This window comes from Macaca nemestrina, chromosome 6 (assembly GCF_043159975.1).
Source record: "Macaca nemestrina isolate mMacNem1 chromosome 6, mMacNem.hap1, whole genome shotgun sequence".
NCBI lineage: Eukaryota > Metazoa > Chordata > Mammalia > Primates > Cercopithecidae > Macaca > Macaca nemestrina.
In genome coordinates this window covers 45,786,646-45,809,259 of record NC_092130.1, presented here as the reverse complement: position 1 = coordinate 45,809,259, position 22,614 = coordinate 45,786,646, and the positions used below count along the sequence as shown (strand labels likewise).

General features: G+C 43.5%; 1 protein-coding gene across 2 annotated transcripts in view; it reads right to left on the bottom strand.

Moving 5' to 3' along the window:
• LOC105467136 (secretion associated Ras related GTPase 1B) overlaps positions 1 to 22,614 on the bottom strand; it is a 47,492-nt gene that overhangs the window by 2,793 nt on the left and 22,085 nt on the right. For both annotated transcript variants that reach the window (XM_071098439.1, XM_011716554.2), the window contains exons 2-5: positions 16,225 to 16,300; positions 13,215 to 13,334; positions 4,404 to 4,469; positions 626 to 729 (exon numbers count right to left, since the gene is read on the bottom strand). In XM_071098439.1, coding sequence (XP_070954540.1) covers positions 626 to 729; positions 4,404 to 4,469; positions 13,215 to 13,334; positions 16,225 to 16,282 — 348 coding nt within the window. In that variant the 5' untranslated portion in view covers positions 16,283 to 16,300. The remainder of the gene's footprint in view (positions 1 to 625; positions 730 to 4,403; positions 4,470 to 13,214; positions 13,335 to 16,224; positions 16,301 to 22,614) is intronic.

Below are 22,614 nucleotides of genomic sequence, written 5' to 3'. Positions count from 1 at the left end.
CATTCTCTTTCCTTGTTTCGCAACCATAGAACCTACCTGGCCTTTTCCACATGTACAAGTATTTGTTTGCCTGCTCTAGGCAGAGCCATGGTAGATCAACCTTCAACCAAATCATGGACCTGCTTACTCTGTGGCCCCAGATCTGGTGCTGACCTTGCCTGCTGCTGTTGGGCCCCTTTACAAAGTATCTGACCTGGGATACTGGAGGGGAGGTAGCTACATATGCCTCTGCTCACTCCTGGGAGTAGTGTCAAAGATGGCAAGTCCTATCATTTCCAGGTTGTGGCTTAAGAAATAGCATCCTAGCATGACCAGGGACTCAAGATCAACCCACTCCAGGAATATAGCAGACATGAAATATACTAAAAGGGTACATTCTGTACAGGGTGAGCTTCTTAAGTCTTCATAAAGGATGTCTGTGTTAGTACTTCCGCAATAGCTACAATTACTCAGTTACTGCCTCTGCATTCTATCACTACTTAAAGCAATCACTGAGCTCAACAAATTGCCAAGAGTTTCATCAGAGACTGCAGAAAAGCTGCACTCTGATACCTATATCTCCAACCTACTTCTGCAGGCTTACCAGAGTGATTTGACTATATTTAGTTTCAATTATTTAACTTACATCAAGTTCTTCTTTTGACTCTAACAGCCTTTCATGGTCTGCACAATCCACCAGAAATACAATGCCATTGATAGCAGGAAGATAGTTTTTCCACACTCTTCGAGCTAACAAAAACAACCAGGAGTTAGAGTTTATTTGTTGGTCAAACCCAGCAGATGGTTTAAGCAAAGAGTCCAACAAGATATCAAGTGCAGTAATCCCTTAGCTGCTGGTACTTCACAATATATTCAAGTTAATCTTTTAACTTGAATATAATGGTGCCAAATTCTTCTGAGAATAACAAAGAGGAAATTTCAGGTTTTCCTTGATTGTGGCCAAGTCAAATACTTTAGTCTCTTCCAACTACCATAGGTAAGAAGTAGAATATTTAAAATAAAAATAAAAACAAAATGATACACATTAAGTTCATTGGAGGACCGTTACTATGTAAATCTAAAATATAAGCAGTAAAAAAAAACTACATATATGTGTAATTATATATACATAAAAATGTGTGTATTTATGTTACATATATATGCAGTGTTCATTTTTTGACATTTCTAGTTATCAGATTTTTTTTTTGGCCAGTGATAAATTTAGAATGAGTGACAGAAGGAAAGTAATATCAGGTACAAGCTTGTTAAAATAATAAGGCTGGGTGTGGTGGCTCACACCTGTAACCCCAGCACTTTGGAAGGCGAAGGCAGGTGGATTGCTTGAGCTCAGGAGTTCGAGACCAGCCTGGACAACATAGTGAAACCTCATCTCTACAAAAAAACACAAAAAATTAGCCAAGCTGGATGCAGTGGCTCATGCCTGTAATCCCAGCACTTTGGGAGGCCGAGGCAGGTGGATCACCTGAGGTCAGGAGTTGGAGACCAGCCTGGCCAACATGGCGAAACCCCGTCTCTACTAAAAATACAAAAATTTAGCCGGGCTTGGTGGCGGGCACCTGTAGTCCCACGCTGAGGTAGGAGAATCACTTGAAACTGGGAGGTGGAGGTTGCAGTGAGCTGAGATCCCACCATTGCACTCCAGTCTGGGTGACAGATTCCGTCTCAAAAAAAATTAGAAAATGTGGTGGTGTGTGCCTGCCCAGCTACTTGGGAGGCTGAGGTGGGAGGATGGCGCCTAGGAGGCAGAGGTTGCAGTAAGCCAAGATCATGCCACTGCACTCCAGCCTGGGAGTCAGAGCCAGACTCTGTCTCAAAAAAATAAGTAAATTTAAAAAAAAAACATAGGCCGGGCGCGGTGGCTCAAGCCTGTAATCCCAGCACTTTGGGAGGCCGAGACGGGCGGATCACGAGGTCAGGAGATGGAGACCATCCTGGCTAACACAGTGAAACCCCGTCTCTACTAAAAATACAAAAACTTAGCCGGGCGAGGTGGCAGGCGCCTGTAGTCCCAGCTACTCGGGAGGCTGAGGCAGGAGAATGGCGTGAACCCGGGAGGCGGAGCTTGCAGTGAGCTGAGATCCGGCCACTGCACTCCAGCCTGGGCGACAGAGCGAGACTCCGTCTCCAAAAAAAAACAAAAAAAAACAAAAAAAAAAACATAAAAACTGTTTTACTCATAACAGAAAAGAAGCTCAAATGTTAATAATTAACTAAAGTCTATGAAATCATAAGAGTTGGCCGGGCGCGGTGGCTCAAGCCTGTAATCCCAGCACTTTGGCAGGCCGAGACGGGCGGATCACGAGGTCAGGAGATCGAGACCATCCTGGCGAACACGGTGAAACGCCGTCTCTACTAAAAATACAAAAAATCTAGCCGGGCGAGGTGGCGGGCGCCTGTAGTCCCAGCTACTCGGGAGGCTGAGGCAGGAGAATGGCCGGAACCCGGGAGGCGGAGCTTGCAGTGAGCCGAGATCCAGCCACTGCACTCCAGCCTGGGCGACAGAGCGAGACTCCGTCTCAAAAAAAAAAAAAAAAAAAAAAAAAAAAAAAAAAAAGAGTAATTTTTTCCACAATGTAACTTTCTTCACTGACTTGAGTTGTATGACATATCTTTTTTTTTTTTTTAAGAGACAGGGTCTTGCTCTGTCATCCAGGCTAGTTCACTGTAGCCTCAGACTCTTGAGCTCAAGCCATATTCCCATCTCAGCCTCCTGAGTAGGTAGGACTATCAGTGTCTATCGCTATGCCCCATTAATTTTTTAAATTCTGTGTAGAGACAGGGTCTTGTTATGTCGCATGGCTGGTCTTGAACTCCTGGCTTCAAGTGATCCTCCCAACCTCAGCCTCTCAAAGCGCTGGGATTATAGGCTTGAGACCCCACACCCAGCCATTATGACATGTCTTGAAAACAATATAGAAATGAAGTCTCAGACAAATTCCATTAGATTCCAATTCTAATAATCATATTCCAGAAATTATTTTGTGTATATGCCAGACAATTACATGTCTCAAATGTGCTTTCACTAGTCAGAACCATTTACAATCTTTTCAACTATATGTTGTATCAGGTCTTTAGAATGCCCACCAACTCGGTAATATTCATTAGTTATGACTTACTATGAGGTAGATGTTGCCACATACTTTTGGGGATATAAAAAATGAACAGGCCAGGTGTGGTGGCTCACACCTGTAATCCCAGCACTTTGGGAAATTGAGGCAGGAGGACTGCTTGAGGCCAGGACTTCAAAATCAGTCTGGGCAAGATTGTGAGACCCCATCTCTACAAAAAAAATTTTTAATTAAAAAAAAACAAAACAAAACAGGATTTTAGTCCCCACAAGTTTAATATAGGAGATAAGGCAGTCTTTCCAAACTTGTTGCAGACATGTACACAAATATACTAAGTGCTATGAAGTACAGCTGAGAGAACTCCAACTGAGAATGGCTTCCCAAGGGAGGTAGCAGGGCATATGCTGGGGCCTGAAGGGGTTACTCATGTGTGGATGGGGATGGCATGAACAAAAGCACAGAGGTAGGAAAACACCAAGAAGGTCTGATTTGGTTGAAGTAAAAAGAATGGGAAGGGGAATAGTGGGAAATAAAGACCAGAAAAGTAGGCCAGGTGTGGTGGCTCACACCTATAATCCCAACTTTTGGGAGGCTGAGGTGGGAGGATTGCTTGAGCCCAGGAGTTGGAGACAAGCCTGGGCAACACAGTGAGTGAGACCCTGTCTCTATAAAATAATTTTTAAAAGCCCAGAAAAGTAAACTGGGAACAGATCATAGAGATCCTGAACGCCAGGTTAATGAGTTTGGCCTTTATTTTGTTGGTAATGAGTTAGCCACTGAAGGTTTTTTTGTTTTGTTTTGTTTGTTTGTTTTACAGAGCAGTAACATGTTCATAACATGATTATGACAGTGAGAGGTAGATTGAAGTAGAGAGAATGGAAGTTAATTTTACTCATACATTTTACCACCAAAAGCAATTCCGATTTGAATTGGCCAGAAGTATCATGAAAATCACCCTTTGCTTTTAAAGCATTTATCGGGGAGTAATAATCCCTAAATTTTAAATCTACTCTGGCCTTGCGTGACTAGAATGAGATTTCATGCACTAGAACTAATGGCCACATTTTTGTTAAGTTAAAATAAAACAAAGTGACTGTAAGAGTAAGAGAATCTTACCTTGAACATGGCGAAACCCCATCTCTACTAAAAATACAAAAATTAGCCGGGCACGGTGGCACATGCCTGTAATCCCAGCTGTTGGGGAGGCTGAGGCATGAGGATTACTTGAACCCAGGAGGCAGAGGTTGCAGTGAGCTGAGATTGCACCACTGCACTCCAGCCCAGGAGACAGAGTGAGACCCTGTCTCAAAAAAAAAAAAAAAAAAAGAATCTTACCTTGAACATGTCCACCCAGATCAAAAGTTGTAAACGTCATGCCAGCAATGGTCAGTTCTTCTGAAGCTAAATAAGATTTTAAAATATTTAAATAAAATAAAAAAAAAAAGAAAAAACAACAACAAAAAAAAGATTTTAAAATATTTTTACAACATGAAAATCAGAAACCCATTAATAATGCTAAAAGTAGAGGTTACTCTTCAAAGACTTTCCTCCCCATCTAATTAGGAATAAATAGTAACTTCTCTTAGAAGCAAAATTTATTCAAAGACCCATGCTAACATTCTTAAATATCTGCCAGCCGTAATAAAGAAATTAATGTACTTTATGTTCTTAGCTCCCACAATTTAGCCTAAATATTTGTCCTGACATACTTATACTGGTCCAAGCAAGCATTAGGTCATAGCCTGTTCCTCTTCCTTATTTGAAGGTGTTTTTACCTTTCTCAGCATACCACAAGTTACTTCCTCCTTCCTTTGTTCTCCTCTGCCTCTTTTAAAAAGTTCTAAGTTGCTAGCCAATCAGGACAAACACAGAATGTGAGGTCCCATTCCGGCCAATGGAAACCGGACACAGCAGCAGGGTGGACGCATCACATTATAAATGACCCTGTCTCCTTTGTTCGGTGTACTCTTGTGGCAAAATTGCTGGCGAGTGTACCCTTTCTGCAGAAAGCAAAAATGGCCTTGCTGAGAAAATTAAATTTACGTTTAAGTGCTATTTCTTTACAGCACCAGGGAACAAGCATTTCTAACAACAGCTTATATGACTACTTAATGTTTGATTTACTTTTATGGTAAATAAGGTCAAATCAAACATTTAGGAACTGGTACAATAATACCTTTTTTGTAATTAGATATACACCAATTCATACTGACAATATAACAACTAATTGTAATATTCAGTTCTGGTATTCTACTCACCACAAATCCAACATTTATTTTTCCTTCTCTATTCTTCCTGCTGAAAATGTTAATCTATTCAGACAGTTATTTGCTATGAATTCAAGTAACTGTTCCAATCTAATAACTGTTCATATAATTCATCTTAAATGATACAGGTGAAATAATTTTCTCATGACTGACATAAGACAGTCTTTAATAACAAAAACAATTATCATAAAAAATTGTGGCCATTATTTTCATAACTATCTTTCTTCCTCCTCCATTCCACTTCTGGGACTTTAGTTGCAGGTTTGTTAGACTGCCTGATGTTGTCCCACTGGTCATCGAGGCTCTGTTTATTTTGCTTTCTGTCACTTTTCTCTCTGTGCTTCATTTTGGATAGTTTCTATTGCATTGAGTTAAGTTTAGTGGTCTTTCCTTTTGCAGTACTGGCACTATCTAATTTACTATTAATCTTATCCAGTGAAATTTTCATTTCAGGCTGGACATGGTAGCTCATGCCTATAATCCCAGACTTTGGGAGGCCAAGGTGGGAGAATCACTTGAGCCCAGGAGCTCGAGACCAGCCTGGGCAACACAGGGAGACCCTGTCTCGAAGGAAAAGAAAAGAAAGTTTCATTTCAAATACTGTATTTTTCATTTCTAGAAGTTTCATTTGATTCTATTTTATATCTTCCATTTCTTTCCTCATGTTTGTATTTTCCTTTAAGTCCTTGAGGACATTCATAACGATTGTCTTAATGTCTTCATCTGCTAATTCCATCATCTTTGTCACACTTGTGTCTGTTTCTACTGACTGAATCACACTTTCCTGTTACTTTGCATGTCTAGTAATTTCATATTGAGTGCTGGATTTTGTTGTAGTCCTTTGAAGAAGGTTGAACTTTGTTCTGACAGTTCACTTGCTTGCAGATCAGTTTTTAAGATTTGTTAGAAGGCTAAATGGGATTAAACAACAATGATTCCTAGCCCCATGAGAGCTCTAGTAATTATCTGGCCAACATATAATTGTTCTTTGACTAGGCTTTTGGAGTTTTACCCACTGCATACACAGATTGGTATTTGGCTATGTAAATTTCTAGAGTCCTTTCTCTCTAGAGGTCCCTCCTCTCTGGTACTTCCTCCTCTCTGTCCTAGCAAAAAAATTCTAGTCCTGTTGGCCTCTCCAAATTCTGGTCTACATCTCCTCAACTCAGCAAGACTATTGGACTATGTTTGGGCATCCTCTCTTTGCACCATGGTCTGAAAATTACCTCTTGGCATAAAACTAAAATAGAGTTGTTTCCTTTCTCTCAGGAATCACAGTCCTGGGCTAGCTGTTGCCCAATGTCTGAAAACAGTTGTAGCATCTTTTTTTGTCCAGTTTTCTAATTGTGTACAGTGGGAGGGTAATTCCAGACCCAGTACTCTCTTACGGCCAAAAGCTCAAGTGCCCCATAATGACAACGTAAGTGTTAGTGTAGCTACTTTAGCCCAGAGTATTTTATCTTGTTAAGAAATTCTGGGGGCCGGGCGCATTGGCTCATGATTGTAATCCCAGCACTTTGGGGGGCCGAGGTGGGCGGATAACGAGGTCAGGAGATTGAGGCCATCCTGGCTAACATGGTGAAACCCCATCTCTACCAAAAAAAAAAAATACAAAAAAATAGCTGGGCGTGGTGGCAGGCACCTGTAGTCCCAGCTACTCGGGAGCCTGAGGCAGGAGAATGGCGTGAACCTGGGAGGTGGAGCTGGCAGTGAGCCGAGATTGCGCCACTGCACTCCAGCCTGGACAACAGAGTGAGACTCCGTCTCAAAAAAAAAAAGAAAAAGAAATTCTGGGCTGGGTGCGGTGGCTCACGCCTGTAATCCCAGCACTTTGGGAGGCTGAGGCAAGTGGATCACTTGAGGTCAGGAGTTCCAGACCACCGTTGGCAACATGGTGAAACCCTGACTCTACTAAAAATACAAAAATTAGCCAGGCATGGTGGCAGGTGCCTGTAATCCCAGCTACTTAGGAGGCTGAGGGAGGAGAATCACTTGAACCCAGGAGATGGAGGCTGCAGTAAGCCGAGATTGCACCATTGCACTCCAGCCTGGGCAACAAAGAGACTCTGTCTTTTTTTTTTTTTTTTTTGAGACGGAGTCTTGTTCTGCCGCCCAGGCTGGAGTGCAGTGGCCGGATCTCAGCTCACTGCAGCCTCCGCCTCCCGGGTTCACGCCATTCTCCTGCCTCAGCCTCCCGAGTAGCTGGGACTACAGGCGCCCGCCACCTCGCCTGGCTAGTTTTTTGTATTTTTTAGTAGAGACGGGGTTTCACCGTGTTAGCCAGGATGGTCTCGATCTCCTGACCTTGTGATCCGCCCGCCTCGGCCTCCCAAAGTGCTGGGATTACAGGCTTGAGCCACCGCGCCCGGCAAGACTCTGTCTTAAAATAAAAAGAAATTCTGGGCTGGGCGCGGTGGCTCACGCCTGTAATCCTGGCACTTGGGGAGGCCGAGGTAGGTGGATCACTTGAGGTGAGGAGTTTGAGACCATCCTGGCCAACATGGTGAAATCCCATCTCTACTAAAAATACAAAAATTAGCCGGGAGTGGTGGTAGGCGCCTGTAATCCCAGCTACTCGGGAGGCTGAGGTAGGAGAATCGCTTGAACCCGGGAGGCGGAGGGTGCAGTGAGCCCAGATTGCGCCATTGCACTCCAGCCTGGGGGACAAGAGCGAGACTTTGTCTCAAAAAAAAAAAAAAATTATATGTGTAGATTGCCAAATGAATAAAATATTTAATACAATCTATATTCAAAGTCACTGTTCATAAGGAAAAGATAATGCTTAGATGTGGTTGGCAAACAACCTCTATGGTAATAATCCCCAAGATACTTTCTGCTTTATAAAAGAAGTCTGAATTTGACTATTTAAGATACAGAACACTGTTAACATCCCAGAAAGTCTCCTCTTGCCCCTTCGCAGTCAATCCCCATTTTAATCTCCAGAAGCAACCACTGATCTGAATTCCATTACCACAGGTTAGTTTTGTCTGTTCTAGAATTTCATATAAATGGTATCACACAGTAGATAACTTTTTATGACCGGCTTCGGCCACGTAGCATAATATGACTGAATGTATCAGTGGTTTATTCATCTTTTTGCTAAGTAGCATTCCATTATTTATCCATTCCTTTTCTGATGGACATTTGAGGTATTTCCAGTTTTTGGCTATTACAAATAAAATTTGTATAGACTGGGCATGGTGGCTCACACTTGTAATCCCAGCACTTTGGGAGGCTGGGTGGGTGGATCGCTTGAGCCCAGGAGTTCAAGACCAGCCTAAGCAACATGGTGAAACCCTATCTCTACAAAAAAATTTAAAAATTAGCCAGATGTGGTAGCATGTGCCTGTAGTTCCAGCTACTTGGGAGGTTGAGGTGGGAAGATCACTTGAACCTGGGAGGTCCAGGCTGCAGTGAGCCGTGATTGTGCCATTGTGCTCCAGTCTGGGCTACCAAGTGAGACTCTGACTCAAAAACAAAACAAAACAAAACCCAACTCACCACCAACAAATAAAGCTAGTATAAACATTTTTGTACAAGGTTTTTGGTAAATATATTTTCTCATTTCTCTTGGGTAAATAGGAGTAGAACTGCCAGATCAAAGGATATATGCAGGTTTTCACATATGCTTTTTTTTCCTTTTCAAAAATTTTTTCTTTTCCACACCACAACAGATCACATATGCTTTTGATTAATTAAAAAATATGAGTTGAAATGAATGTGAGCTGCAGGAAAGGCTGAGATAGCATCTGTTTTCCCCTAGTATCTAGAACAAAGTGTGACATAAAGTAGGTGCTCAATAAATATTTGAATAAATGAAAGAGAACAACATCAAAAAATTAAAAAATGACTTACACCTAATACTTAAGACCACTCTGTAGTCTCTTCCAGTTATGCTGGTTTTTTTTTTTTTTTTTCCTGTGTTTTTTGTTTTTTTTGAGATGGAGTCTGGCTCTGTTGCCAGGCTGGAGTGCAGTGGTGCGATCTCGGCTCACTGCAACCTCTGCCTCCTGGGTTCAAGCAATTATCCTGTCTCCACCTCCCAAGTAGGTGGAATTACAGGCATGTGCCACTGTGTCCGGCTAATTTTTGTATTTTTAGTGCAGACGGGGTTTCACAATTTTGGCCAGGCTGGAAATTATGCTGTTTTTGCAGAAGATTTGTCAATTTCAGGAAATCTTCCTTTTCCAACCTCACTAATTGTTTTATAGATAAAATACTTTGTTTTGTTTTGTTCCATCCTCGTTCTTTGTTCTTTGAACATTTACTGAACTAATTACAGTATTACCTACTTTTTGGTCCAGTTCTCAATTTTATATTCATTATTAAGGCTATAGTAATTTTTTTTTTTTTTTTTTTTTTTGAGACGGAGTCTCGCTGTGTCTCCCAGGCTGGAGTGCAGTGGCGTGATCTCGGCTCACTGCAAGCTCCGCCTCCCGGGTTCACGCCATTCTCCCGCCTCAGCCTCCCAAGTAGCTGAGACTACAGGCGCCCGCCACCACGCCCGGCTAGTTTTTTGTATTTTTAGTAGAGACGGGGTTTCACCATGTTAGCCAGGATAGTCTCGATCTCCTGACCTCGTGATCCACCCGCCTCGGCCTCCCAAAGTGCTGGGATTACAGGCTTGAGCCACCGCGCCCGGCCAAGGCTATAGTTATTATTTCATAATTAATCTATAGATGAACTTGTCTATCTGATTCATAAAATTTTCACCTGTAAAAGTAAGGTCACAAGTTAAATTAGGTTTCTGTTTCTAATAATTTTCTCACTTTAATGTTAACTTTATTCTCAAATTCATTACATAACCTTAAATACAAAATGAAATTTATTAAATAATTTACAGAGTCAGTCAAGTGTGGTGGCTCACGCCTGTAATCCCAACACTTTGGGAGGCCAAGGCAGGTGGATCACTTGAGGCCAGGAGTTCAAGACCAGCCTGGCCAACATGGCGAAACCTGGTCTCTACTAAAAATACAAAAATTTGCTGCACTTGGTAGCACATGCCTGTAATCCCAGCTACTCCAGTGGCTCCAGTGGCTGAGGCAGGAGAATTGCTTGAGCCCGGGAGGCAGAGGTTGCAGGGGGCCGAGATGGTGCCACTGCACTTCAGCCTAGGCAACAGAGTAAGACTCTGTCTCAAAAAAGGAAAAAAAAAAATTTACAGTCATTATTAAAAAACATTATTTTTGGCCAGGCGCGGTGGCTCACGCCTGTAATCCCAGCACTTTGGGAGGCTGAAGCAGGCGGATCAGGAGGTCAGGAGATCGAGTCCATCCTGGCTAACACGGTGAAACCCAGTCTCTACTAAAAATACAAAAAAATTAGCCGGGTGTGGTAGTGGGCACCTGTAGTCCCAGCTACCCAGGAGGCTGAGGCAGGAGAATGGTGTGAACCTGGGATGCCAAACTTGCAGTGAGTTGAGATCATGCCACTGTACTCCAGCCTGGGCGACAGAGTGAGATTCTGTCTCAAAAACAACAACAACAAAATTATTATTTTTTTCCTTTTTTGGAGATGGGGTCTTGCTATGTTGCCCAGTCTGGTCGTGAACTCCTGGGCTCAAGCTATCCTCCTGCCTGTGCCTCCCTAAGTGCTGGGATTATAGGCATGAGCAACCACACCTGGCCCAGGGGGTCTTTCTAAAAAAACAAGAACACACAACTTATTTTTAAAATTGTTTTAAAACCTTCCATTTTTGGCCGGGTGTGGTGGCTCATGCCTGTAATCCCAGCACTTTGGGAGGCTGAGGCAGGCAGATCACCTGAGGTCAGGAGTTCGAGACCAGCCTGACCAACATGGAGAAACCCCATCTCTACTAAAAATACCAAAAAATTAGCTGGGCATGGTGGCACATGCCTGTAATCCCAGCTACTCAGGAGGCTGAGGCAGGAGAATCGTTTGAACCCAGGAGGCGGAGGTTGCGCCATTGCACTCCAGCCTGGGCAACAAAAGCAAAACTCTGTCTCAAAAAAAAAAAAAAAAGACCTTTCAAGTTTTGGTTGGGCATGGTGGCTCACGTAGGTAATCCCAGCACTTTGGGAGGCTGAGGCAGGCGGATCACTTGAGGTCAGGAGTTCGAGACCAGCCTGGCCAACGTGTTGAAACCCCATTTCTACTAAAAATACAAAAATTAGCTGGGTGTGGTAGCGCGTGCCTGTAATCCCAGCTACTTGGGAGGCTGATGCAGGAGAATTGCTTGAACTCAGAAGGCAGAAGTTGCAGTGAGCCGAGATCATGCCATTGCACTCCAGCGTGGGCAACAGAGCGAGACTCCATCTCAAAAAAAAAAAAAAACTTTCAATTTTTTTGGCATTTTTTGTTTCTTTAGAGACAGGGTCTCACTCTGTTGCCCATGTTAGGAGTGCAGTGGCACAATCATAGCTCAATGAAGCCTTGAACACCTAGGCTTAAGTGATCCTCCTGCCTCAGCCTCCCAAGTACCTAGGACTACAGGTATATGCCACCATGCCAGACTAATTTTTTGTTTTTGTTTTTGTAGAGATGGAGTCTCCGTATGTAGCCCAGGCTGGTTTTAAACTCCTGGGCTCAAGTGATTCTCCTGCCTTAGCCTCCCAAAGTGCTGGGATTACAGACATGAGCCACCATACCCACCCCTGTTTTAAAACGTACTGTGTGTCGATGTATACCTTGTTTTCTTTAGATTAATTCTGTGGTGTAAATTAGATATTGTTGAGGTTATTAACACTAGAAAAATAACTGGTTAATAAATTCTGTTACCAGTCATATATAAAACTATAATGTATCTACTGAATTAGTGCTTAAAATAGTTCAAGGTGCAGTGGCTCCCATCTTTAATCCCAACACTTTGGGAGGCAGAGGCAGGAGGATCACTTGCACCTGGGAGTTCGAAGGGTGAGCTATGATCATACCACTGCACTCCAACCTACATGACAGAGCAAGACCCTGTCTCTACATAAATAAAATAAAGTAATATGGCTTTAAAATCTAAAAGAAGGCTGGGCGCAGTGGCTCACGCCTGTAATCCCAGCACTTTGGGAGGCCGAAGCGGGTGGATCATGAGGTCAGGAGATCGAGACCATCCTGGCTAATACGGGAAATACAAAAAATTAGCCGGTGTGGTGGTGGGTGCCTGTAGTCCCAGCTACTCGGGAGGCTGAGATAGGAGAATGGCGTGAACCCGGGAGGCGGAGCTTGCAGTGAGCCAAAGTCGTGCCACCGCACTCCAGCCTAGGCGACAGAGTAAGACTCCGCCTCAAAAACAAAACAAAACAAAACAGAAAGAAAAAAAATTCAGGTTATGTAAACAAGGCAATGGTGGACTATTTACTAATCATGTCACAATCCCTCAGCAACAACTTTTTAATTCCTCAAGCTAGAGAAGGGAGTACTAGCTGATAAAAAGGTATGAGTACTAATTCAAGATCTAAATATACTCCCTGGGAACCAGGTCACCCATAATTTATTATTTTAGGAACAGATCAAATCACTTGATCATAATTTATCTACCAGAAAATGCCCCCAAAACAAAAAACTTGGCCAGGTGCAGTGGCTCACGCCTGTAATCCCAATACTTTGGGAGGCTGAGAGAGGCTGATCACTTGAGCTCAGGAGTTTGAGACCACCTGGGGCAACATATTGAAACCTGGTCTCTGAAAAAATAGAAAAATTAACTGGGCATGGTGGCACATGCCTGTGGTCCCAGCTACTTGGGAGGCTGAGGCAGGAGGATGGCTTAAGCCCAGGAGGCAGAGTGAACTGTGATCATACCACTGCACTGCAGCCTGGGCAACAGAGAAAGACCCTGTCTGAAGCAAAACAAAACAGAACACTTTTGGTTAGTGCTTATGACTCAGCATCATTTGATCAAGTATCACATTGTATATAGGAATATACTTACTGGGATGTAATGTTGGGACATGTTGTCCAAGTCTGTCATCTTTTAGCATGTGTAGCAATGTTGTTTTTCCTGCATTATCCAATCCAAGAAATACTAATTTACCAGTTTTCTTATATAATCCTGCAAAGCAAGAGCTATGATTGGTCAAAGTGATATCTGACACTAATTATCCAAATGAATTTAAATTTGGCTTGGAGTTCTAAACCTATTTTCAGTTTTTAAAAATCTATTTTAAATCTATTCATGGCTGGGCACTGTGGCTCACATCTCTACTCCCAGCACTTTGGGAGGCTGAGGCAGGCAGATCACCTGAGGTAAGGAGTTTCACACCAGCCTGGCCAACATGGTGAAACCCTGTCTATACTGAAAATACAAAAATTAGCCAGGTGTGGTGGCATACGCCTATAATCCCAGCTACTCAGGAAGCTGAGGCAGGAGAATCACTGGAACCCAGGAAGCAGAGGTTGCGGTAAGCTGAGATCATGCCACTGCACTCCAGCCTGGGTGACAAAGTGAGACTCTGTCTAAAAAAATAAATAAATGAAAATAAAATAAATAAATCTATTCATGATTTGGGACTTCAGATAATTATAAAACCAAACTTCAACCCAGTCAATAGAATATGTGTGTTGCCTTAACATATCTACAATGCCAAAATGCTGATTACTTTAATTTTAGAAGTATCAATCAGGTATTGATTGACAGATAAATTGATAAATAGAAAAAAGGCAGCATTGACCAATTTATAATAGACTGGAATTGAACTGCTAAATTTCATATTGAACTTAATTAATTAATTTATTTAGAGACAGTGTCTTACTCTGTTGCTCAGGCTGGAGCGTAGTGGCATGATTACAGCTTGTTGCAGCCTCAACTTCCTGGGCTCAAGTGATCCTCCCACCTCAGCCTCCTGAGTAGCTGAGATTACAGGTGTGCACCACCATGCCCGACTAATTTTTGTATTTTTTGGTAGAGATGGGATTTCACCATGTTAGCCAGGCTGGTCTTGAACTCTTGGCCTCAAGCGATTGGCCCACCTTGCCTTCCCCAAAGTGCTGGTATTATAGGCGTGAGCCACATGCCCAACCAAACTTTATTTTTCCATGTTTAATTGTCTAACCTCCACAGAACTGCATGTGAGCCAGCCACCGCACCTGACTGAAATAAACAAACTTTTAAAGACATTAGGCAATTATAGTTTCAGGCCATCCGTTTTCTAATAAATTCATACTAAAATAACACCTAGTCCTTTGTCCATGCTTAAGTCTAAGAAGTAAATTGTTTGATGTCCTAATCTTTTATTTTTGGGGGGAGAACTATATATATATTTTTTATCATTAAGGAATCTACTTCTATGACTATCACTACTATGAGTGTCATGAAAAAGTAATTTGCCCAAGATTACATAATTTAAAAGGGATGCAATGAGTAACTCAACATATTTGTATGATTACAAAGCCCATGTTCTTTTTTTTTTTTTTTTTTGAGATGGAGTCTCACCTGTGGCCCAGGCTGGAGTGCAATGGCCTGATCTCGGCTCACTGCAACCTCTGCCTCCCAGGTTCAAGCAATTCTCCTGCCTCAGTCTCCCGAGTAGCTGGGACTACAGGCACGTGCCACCACGCCCGGCTAATTTTTTGTATTTTTAGCAGAGACGGGGTTTCACCATATTAGCCAGGATAGTCTTGATCTCCTGACCTCGTGATCCACCTGCCTCAGCCTCCCAAAGTGCTGGGATTACAGACGTGAGCCACTGCGCCTGGCCTTAACTATTCTTAACTATTGCTTCATATATAAAGAGGCTCAACACAATAAGCACTATTATATAAATAAAACAAAAGGAGATAACTATAGAGAACAAAGGCACAATATTACCTAAAAACTGTAGCAAGGAGGCCAGGCACGGTGGCTCACGCCTGTAATCCTAGCACTTTGAGAGTCCAAGGTGGGTGGATCATTTGAGGTCAGGACTTCAAGACCAGCCTGGCCAACATGGTGAAACTCCATCTCTACTAAAAATATAAAAAATTAGCCAGGGATGGTGGTACATGCCTGTAATCCCAGATACTCGTGAGACTGAGGCAGGAGAATTGCTTGAACCAGGAGGCGAACATTGCAGTGAGCTGAGATTGCACCACTGCACTCCAACCTGGGCGACAGAGCGAGACTCTCTCTCAAAAAAAAAAAAAAAAAAAAAAAACCCACAAAAAAAACTGTAGCAAGGCTGGTCACAGTGGCTCACGCCTGTAATCCTAGCACTTTGGGAGGCTGAGGTGGGCGGATCATGTGAGCTCAGGAGTTCAAGACCAGCCAGGCCAACATGGCGAAGCCCCATCTCTACAAAAAATACAAAAATTAGCCAGCATGGTGGCACACACCTGTAGTACCAGCTACTCAGGAGGTTGAGGCAAGAGAATCGCTTGAACCTGGGAGGTGGAGGTTGCAGTGAGCTGAGATCACGCCACTGCACTCCAGCCTGGGCGACAGAGTGAGATTCCATCTCAAAAACAAACAAACAAAGAAAAAAAAGACCAGCTTGGGCAACATAGCAAGACTCTGTCTCTATAAAATTAAAAAAAAAAAAAAAAAAAAAGAACTGCTGGGTAAAGAAGTCTCATTTAGCATATTATAAACTGCTATTTATGGTGTACAAGCTATTTTATGGAACATGCATTTTAATAATAATCCTGTAAGGATTAAATGACATAAAGCATTAAAGCACATAGGTAAACTAGCTAATGAATGGTAGATATTTCTGTTAGTAATATTCCTAACACCTTAAGAGGTAGGAATTATTACTGCCATTTTACAGATAAGAAAACTCAGGCTAAGGTGAAAAAAGTAATTTGCCAAAGATTACTTAATTTAAAAGCGATACAATGAGTAATTGAACATCTATGTATGATTTCAAAGCCCATATTCTTAACTATTCTTAACAGACTTGACACAGATAAGCACTATTAAATAAGACCAAAGGGGATAACTATAGAGAATAAAGGACCACCATTACCTAAAAACTGTAGCACACTGCTGAAACCACTGTAAATCCAATCAAATATGAAGGACATATCCAAATCTGATAGGGTCTGAAAAAAAAGAGTTTTTAATTTAGTAGTCAACATTAAACACCAATATACATTAAACGCCAATACTGTTAAACACCAACTCTGAGTAGATAATCCTACAGCAACCTTACTACAAAGAGTTGCACACTCTTATCCAAGCTGGTCTAATATGATCTATACTGTGCATAAAAAACAAAATGCGGGCCGAGTGTGGTGGCTCATGCTTGAAATTCCAGCACTTTGGGAGACCTAGCTAGGCAGGAGGATTGCTTGAGATTGGGAGTTCAAGACCAGCCTGGGCAGCATGGCGAAACCCTGTTTCTACAAAAAAATAAAAAATTAGCTAGGCGTGGTGGTATGCACTTGAAGTCCCAGCTATTTAGGGGGCTGAGGTGGGAGGATCACTTGAGCCCAGGAGGTTGAGGCTGCAGTAAGCCCTGATCAAACCACTGCACCCTAGCCTGGGTGCCAGAGTGAGACCCTGTCTTAAAAACAAAACAAAACAAAAACCCAAAATGACATTAAAATATCAAGTAGAAACCATTCTTTGTCCATTAAAGTAGCAAAATGAAAAAGAATTATAACAGCCAGGACGAGAAAGGATGTGGTAAAAGAGGCACATGTGGTGGCAGCATAAATTGGTACAAAATCAATTAGGCAATAGTATATCTGTTAATATTATTTGACCCAAGAATTCTACCTTTAGAAATTATCTTAAATATAGGCCAAGTGCAGTGGCTCACGCCTGTAATCCCAGCACTTTGGGAGACTGAAGTGGGTGGATCACTTAAGGTCAGGAGTTTGAGACTATCCTGGCCAACATGGTGAAACCCTGTTTCTACTAAAAATACAAAAATTAGCTGGGCGTGGTGGTGCGCTACTGTAGTCCCAGCTACTCCAGAGGTTGAGGCACGAGAATTGCTTCAGCCTGGGAGGCGGAGGTTGCAGTGACCGGAGATTGTGCCACTGCATTCCAGCCTGGGTGACAGAGTGAGACTCGTCTCAAAAAACAAAAACAAAAAAGGAAATTATCCTAAATATAGAGGCTGGGTGCGGTGGCTCACACCTGTAATCCCAGCATTTTTGGAGGCCGAGGCAGGCGGATCACTTGAGGTCAGGAGTTCAAGACCAGCCAGGGTGGCAACATGGTGAAATCTGGTCTCTACTAAAAACATAAAAATTTGCTGGGTGTGGTGGCGCGTGCCTGTAATCCCAGCTACTCAGTAGGCTGAGGCAGAATTGCTTGAACCTGGGAGGCGGAGGCTGCAGTGAGCCGAGATCGCGCCACTGCACTCCAGCCTGGGCGACAGAGCGAGACTTCATCTCAACAACAACACAAATTAGCTGTTCATGGTGGGTAGTGCCTGTAATCTCAGCTACTCGGGAGGCTGAGGCACAAGAATCACTTGTACTGGGGAGGAGGAGGGTGAGCCAAGATTTCACCACTGCACTTCAGCCTGGGTGACACAGTGAAAGAGTCTCAAAAAAAAAAGGAAATTATCCTAAATATAGAAAAGTTTCAAGATATGTATCACAAATGTTACTTAAGAAAAATTTTAGGCCGGGCGCAGTGGCTCAAGCCTGTAATCCCAGCACTTTGGGAGGCCGAGACGGGTGGATCACGAGGTCAGGAGATCGAGACCATCCTGGCTAACACGGTGAAACCCCATCTCTACTAAAAAATACAAAAAACTAGCCGGGCGAGGTGGCGGGCGCCTGTAGTCCCAGCTACTCGGGAGGCTGAGGCAGGAGAATGGCGTGAACCCGGGAAGTGGAGCTTGCAGTGAGCCGAGATCCGGCCACTGCACTCCATCCTGGGTGACAGAGCGAGACTCCGTCTCAAAAAAAAAAAAAAAAAAAAAGGAAAATTTTAGGCTGGGTATGGTGGCTAGCATCTGTAATCCCAGCACTTTGGGAGGTACAGGCAGGAGGATGGCTTGAGCGCAGGAGTCCAAGACCATCCTAGGCCACATAGTGAGACCCTGTCTCTACCAAAAATGAAAAAAAATTGAGCTGGGCATGGTGGCTCATGCTTGTAGTCCCAGCTACTTGGGATGCTGAGTTAGGAGAATCCCTTGAGCCTGAGAAGTCAAGACTGCCGTGAGTCAGGATTGTACCACTGTACGTCAGCCTGGGCAACAAAGAAAGATCCTGTCTCAAAAAATAAAAAAAAATACTTTATAGTATATACGGCCTATGAGGTATTTATCGAACCTCATTGTGGGTGGTTGGGGAGAGGGAGGAAGAAAAATAGGGAGAAGAGAAAGAGGAGGAGAAGGAAGGTTATATTAATAAAGTAAGTTTCCAAGTCTAATTATACCTGTGTGGAAAAAAAGACTTTTTCTCTTTATGTTCGTCTTATTAGCAATTGGTTCCAGGTGGTAAATTTCTGGGTGTTATCTTTCTGTATTTTTCAAATGTAATCATATTATCAAGTTTTTTTAAAGAGACAGGGGTCTCACTATGTTGCCCAGGTTGGTCTCAAAGTCCTGGGCTTAAGCCATCCTCCCACCTGTGCCTCCCAAAGTGCTGGGGATTACAGGCGTGAGCCACCATGCCTGGCCATTACTGAATGGTATAAAAAATCTTTTAAATCATAGTAGAAAATTCAGTATTTACTTGATATATCACTTGATAAACCGATACGGTAATATGGAAAATAAGAGGGAAAAAAGCCTCTTAAGAAAGATCACATCCCAGCCTGGCCAACATGGCGAAACCCCATCTCTACTAAAAGTAAAAAATTAGCCAGGCGTGGTAGCACACGTGTGTAATTCCAGCTACTATGGAGGCTGAGGCAGGAGAATTGTTTGAACCCAGGGGGTGGAGGTTGCAGTGAGCCGAGATTGTGCCACTGCACTCCAGCCTGGGTGACAGAGCGAAACTCCGTATCAAAAAAAAAAAAAAAAAAAAAATCACATATATAAAAATATACTTTTGATCAAGCGTGGTGGCTCACACCAGTAATCCCAGGACTTCAAGTGGCCAAGGCAGGCAGATCACTTGAGGCCAAGAGTTCAAGACCAGCCATGGCCAACATGGCAAAACCCCAACTCTACTAAAAATACAAAAACTAGCTGGGCGTGGTGGTGCATGCCTATAATCCTAGCTTGTCTGGTGGCTGAGGCACAAGAATTGCTTGAGCCCAGGAGGCAGAGGCTGCAGTGAGCCGAAATCTAGCCACTATACTTTAGCCTGGGCGACAGAGTGAGACTCCGTCTCAAAAAAAAAAAAAAAAAAAAATTATACACACACACTCTCTCTCTCTCTCTCTTTCAGGGTTGGGTGTGGGAGCTTATGCCAGTAATCCCAGTTACTCAGGAGGCCAAGGTGGGAGGATCACTTGAGGCCAAGAGTTCAAGACCAGCCTGGGTAATAAAGCAAGACCCCTGTCTCTACAAAAAATAAAAAATTTGCTAGGCATACTGGCACGCACCTGTCCCAGCTACTCAGGAGGCAAGAGGATTGCCTGGGAGGCGGAGGTTGTAGTAAGCTGAGATTGTACCACTGCACTCCAGTCTGGGTGACAGAGTGAGACCCAGTCTCAAAAATAAAAAATAAAAATAAAATAAAATCACTCCAGCTCATGACTCTGACAAGTAATTCCTTCGCCTCCCTCATATCCCATATCCACTCATCCCTAGTCCTATCAATTTCTTTCAGTGAAAACTCATGCTTTCTTTGGTTCTCACAGGAACCACCTGGTCAAGAAACTTATGTCACACTCCTAAACAACCATCTTAACCTCAAAATTTGTCTCTATCCTTCTTTTTTTTTTTTTTTTTTTTGAGACGGAGTCTCCCTCTGTCGCCAGGCTCGAGTGCAGTGGTACAATCTCGGCTCACTGCAACATCCGCCTCCCGGCTTCAAGTGATTCTCCTGCCTCAGCCTCCCGAGTAGCTGAGATTACAGGTGCCAGCCACTATACTCAGCTAATTTTTGTATTTTTAGTAGAGACAGAGTTTCACCATCTTGGCCAGGCTGGTCTTGAACTCCTGACCTTGTGATCCACCCGCCTTGGCCTCCCAAAGTGCTGGGATTACAGGTGTGAGCCACTGCACCTGGCAACACATATTACTTTCTTACTTGCAGCTTTCCCTAGGTCAAAGTAAACTGCTTACCATTCACTGTGGATAACTCATACTTTGCCATCTTAACACCTTTGCCCTTATGCCTGTAATCTCAGCACTTTGGTGCTTAAAGCAGAGCAGAGCCTATCTCCAGGATTCATAAAGTGTGTGACCTTGGACAAGCTATACATTTCTTCTGAAAAATCTCTCAGGGTGTATAAAGATCAAATGAGGTAAAATGCATAAAATAAGCCTGGTTGTTGTTATTAAGAAGTGAGGCAGCCGGTTACAGTGGCTCAGGCCTGTAATCCCAGAACTTTCAGAGGCCAAGGCAGGCAGATCACGAGGTCAAGAGCTCGAGACCATCCTGGCCAACATGGTGAAACCCCATCTCTACTAAAAATACAAAAATTAGCTGGGCATGGTGGCGCGTGCCTGTAGTCCCAGCTACTTGGAAGGCTGAGACAGGAGAATCACTTGAATCCAGGAGGCAGAGGTTGCAGTAAGCCGAGATCGCACCACTGCACTCCAGCCTGGGCAACAGAGCGAGACTCCATCTCAAAAAAAAAAAAAGAAGTGAGGTCAGGTGCGGTGGTGGCTCATGCCTGTAATCCCAGCACTTTGGGAGGCCGAGGCGGGTGGATCGTCTGAGATCAGGAGTTCGAGACCAGCCTGGCCAACATGGTGAAATCCTGACTCTACTAAAAATACACAAATTAGGCCAGGCACAGGGGTTCACTCCTGTAATCCCAGCATTTTGGGAAGCTGAGGTGGGTGGATCATCTGAGGTCAGGAGTTCAAGACCAGCCTGGCCAACATGGTGAAACCCTGACTGTACTAAAAATACAAAAATTAGCCGGGTGTGGTCGTGGGCCCCTGTAATCCCAGCTACTCAGGAGGCTGAGGCAGGAGAATTACTTGAACCCAAGAGGCAGAGGTTGCAGTGAGTGGAGATTGCGCCACTGCACTCCAGCCTGGGTGAGAGAGTGAGATCTCAAAAAAAAAAAAAAAAAAAAATTAGCCAGGCGTGGTGGTGCACATCTGTAGTCCCAGCTACTCAGGAGGCTGAGGTGGGACGATTGCTTGAGCCTCGGAAGTAGAGATTGTAGTGAGCCAAGATCGCACCACTGCACTCCAGCCAGGGTGACAGTAAATGGGGTAAGAGGTTAATACCCCATTTACTCTGAGGCAGTGAGGAGAGATTCCTGTTTCAAAAAATTTCAAACGGTAAAAAACTAAAATCATTTTTTTAAAATGTGGGAAATGGGATAAGGGAAGGAGATTTTCTCTTTTTTTTTTTTTTGAGACAGAGTCTTGCTCTGGCGCCCAGGGTCGATCTCGGCTCACTGCAACCTTCTCCTCCCAGGTTCAAGCAATCCTTCTGCCTCAGCCTCTCGAGTAGCTGGGATTACAGGCAGGCACCACTCCACCTGACTAATTTTTATATTTTTTGTAGAGACTGGGTTTCACCATATTGGCCAGGCTGGTCTCGAACTCCTGACCTCAAGTGATCCACCTGCCTTGGCCTCTAAAAGTGCTGGGATTACAGGCGTGAGCCACTGCACCAGGCCTGGAAGTGAAATTTTCTTCTCAAAGAGAGTGAGGCTTGAGTATGATGATAAACTGAAGAGAAGGAGCTAGTGGAATAGAAGAAGTTATAGGGAAGGAAGGAACTAACCAAAAGCGACAAAGTCCCAAGAGGAGCTTGGACTGAGAGCATATCTCTCTGTCTAAGATTAGAAGGAAAGATGGCCAGAAAATTTGTGGAGGTGGTGAGAATCTGACTCTAAAAGTGAAGGGGTATAGAGAATTTTTGAGGAGCAGAGCAAGCATTACAATAGCTACTGTGGGGAATGAATCAAGTTAAGAGTGCCAAAAAAAGCCAAGGACTCAGTTGGAATTGAAACTCAGGCATTCACAGCAGTGCCAATCTGCTGATTTACAACCTTCCACCCTCCACTAGCAGTGCTCAACATGGAGTGACTAGAGATTAGAATATCCAGGATAGAAATGAAAAAGGACAAGGGGAACAGGATTTTGAGAGTACTAGTGAGAGGGGCTGTAGGGATCTGATCAGAAGTTCAAGTTGAGTGGACAAAGGTAAAGAAAGGTAGTATACAGACATGGGGCGGTGATCAAAGGCAGGCTTCTCACAGAACAGAATTGGGAAAATAGGGTAGAAAAACTCTCTAAGCTGGCCGGGCGCGGTGGCTCACGCCTGTAATCCCAGCACTTTGGGAGGCCGAGGCGGGCGGATCACAAGGT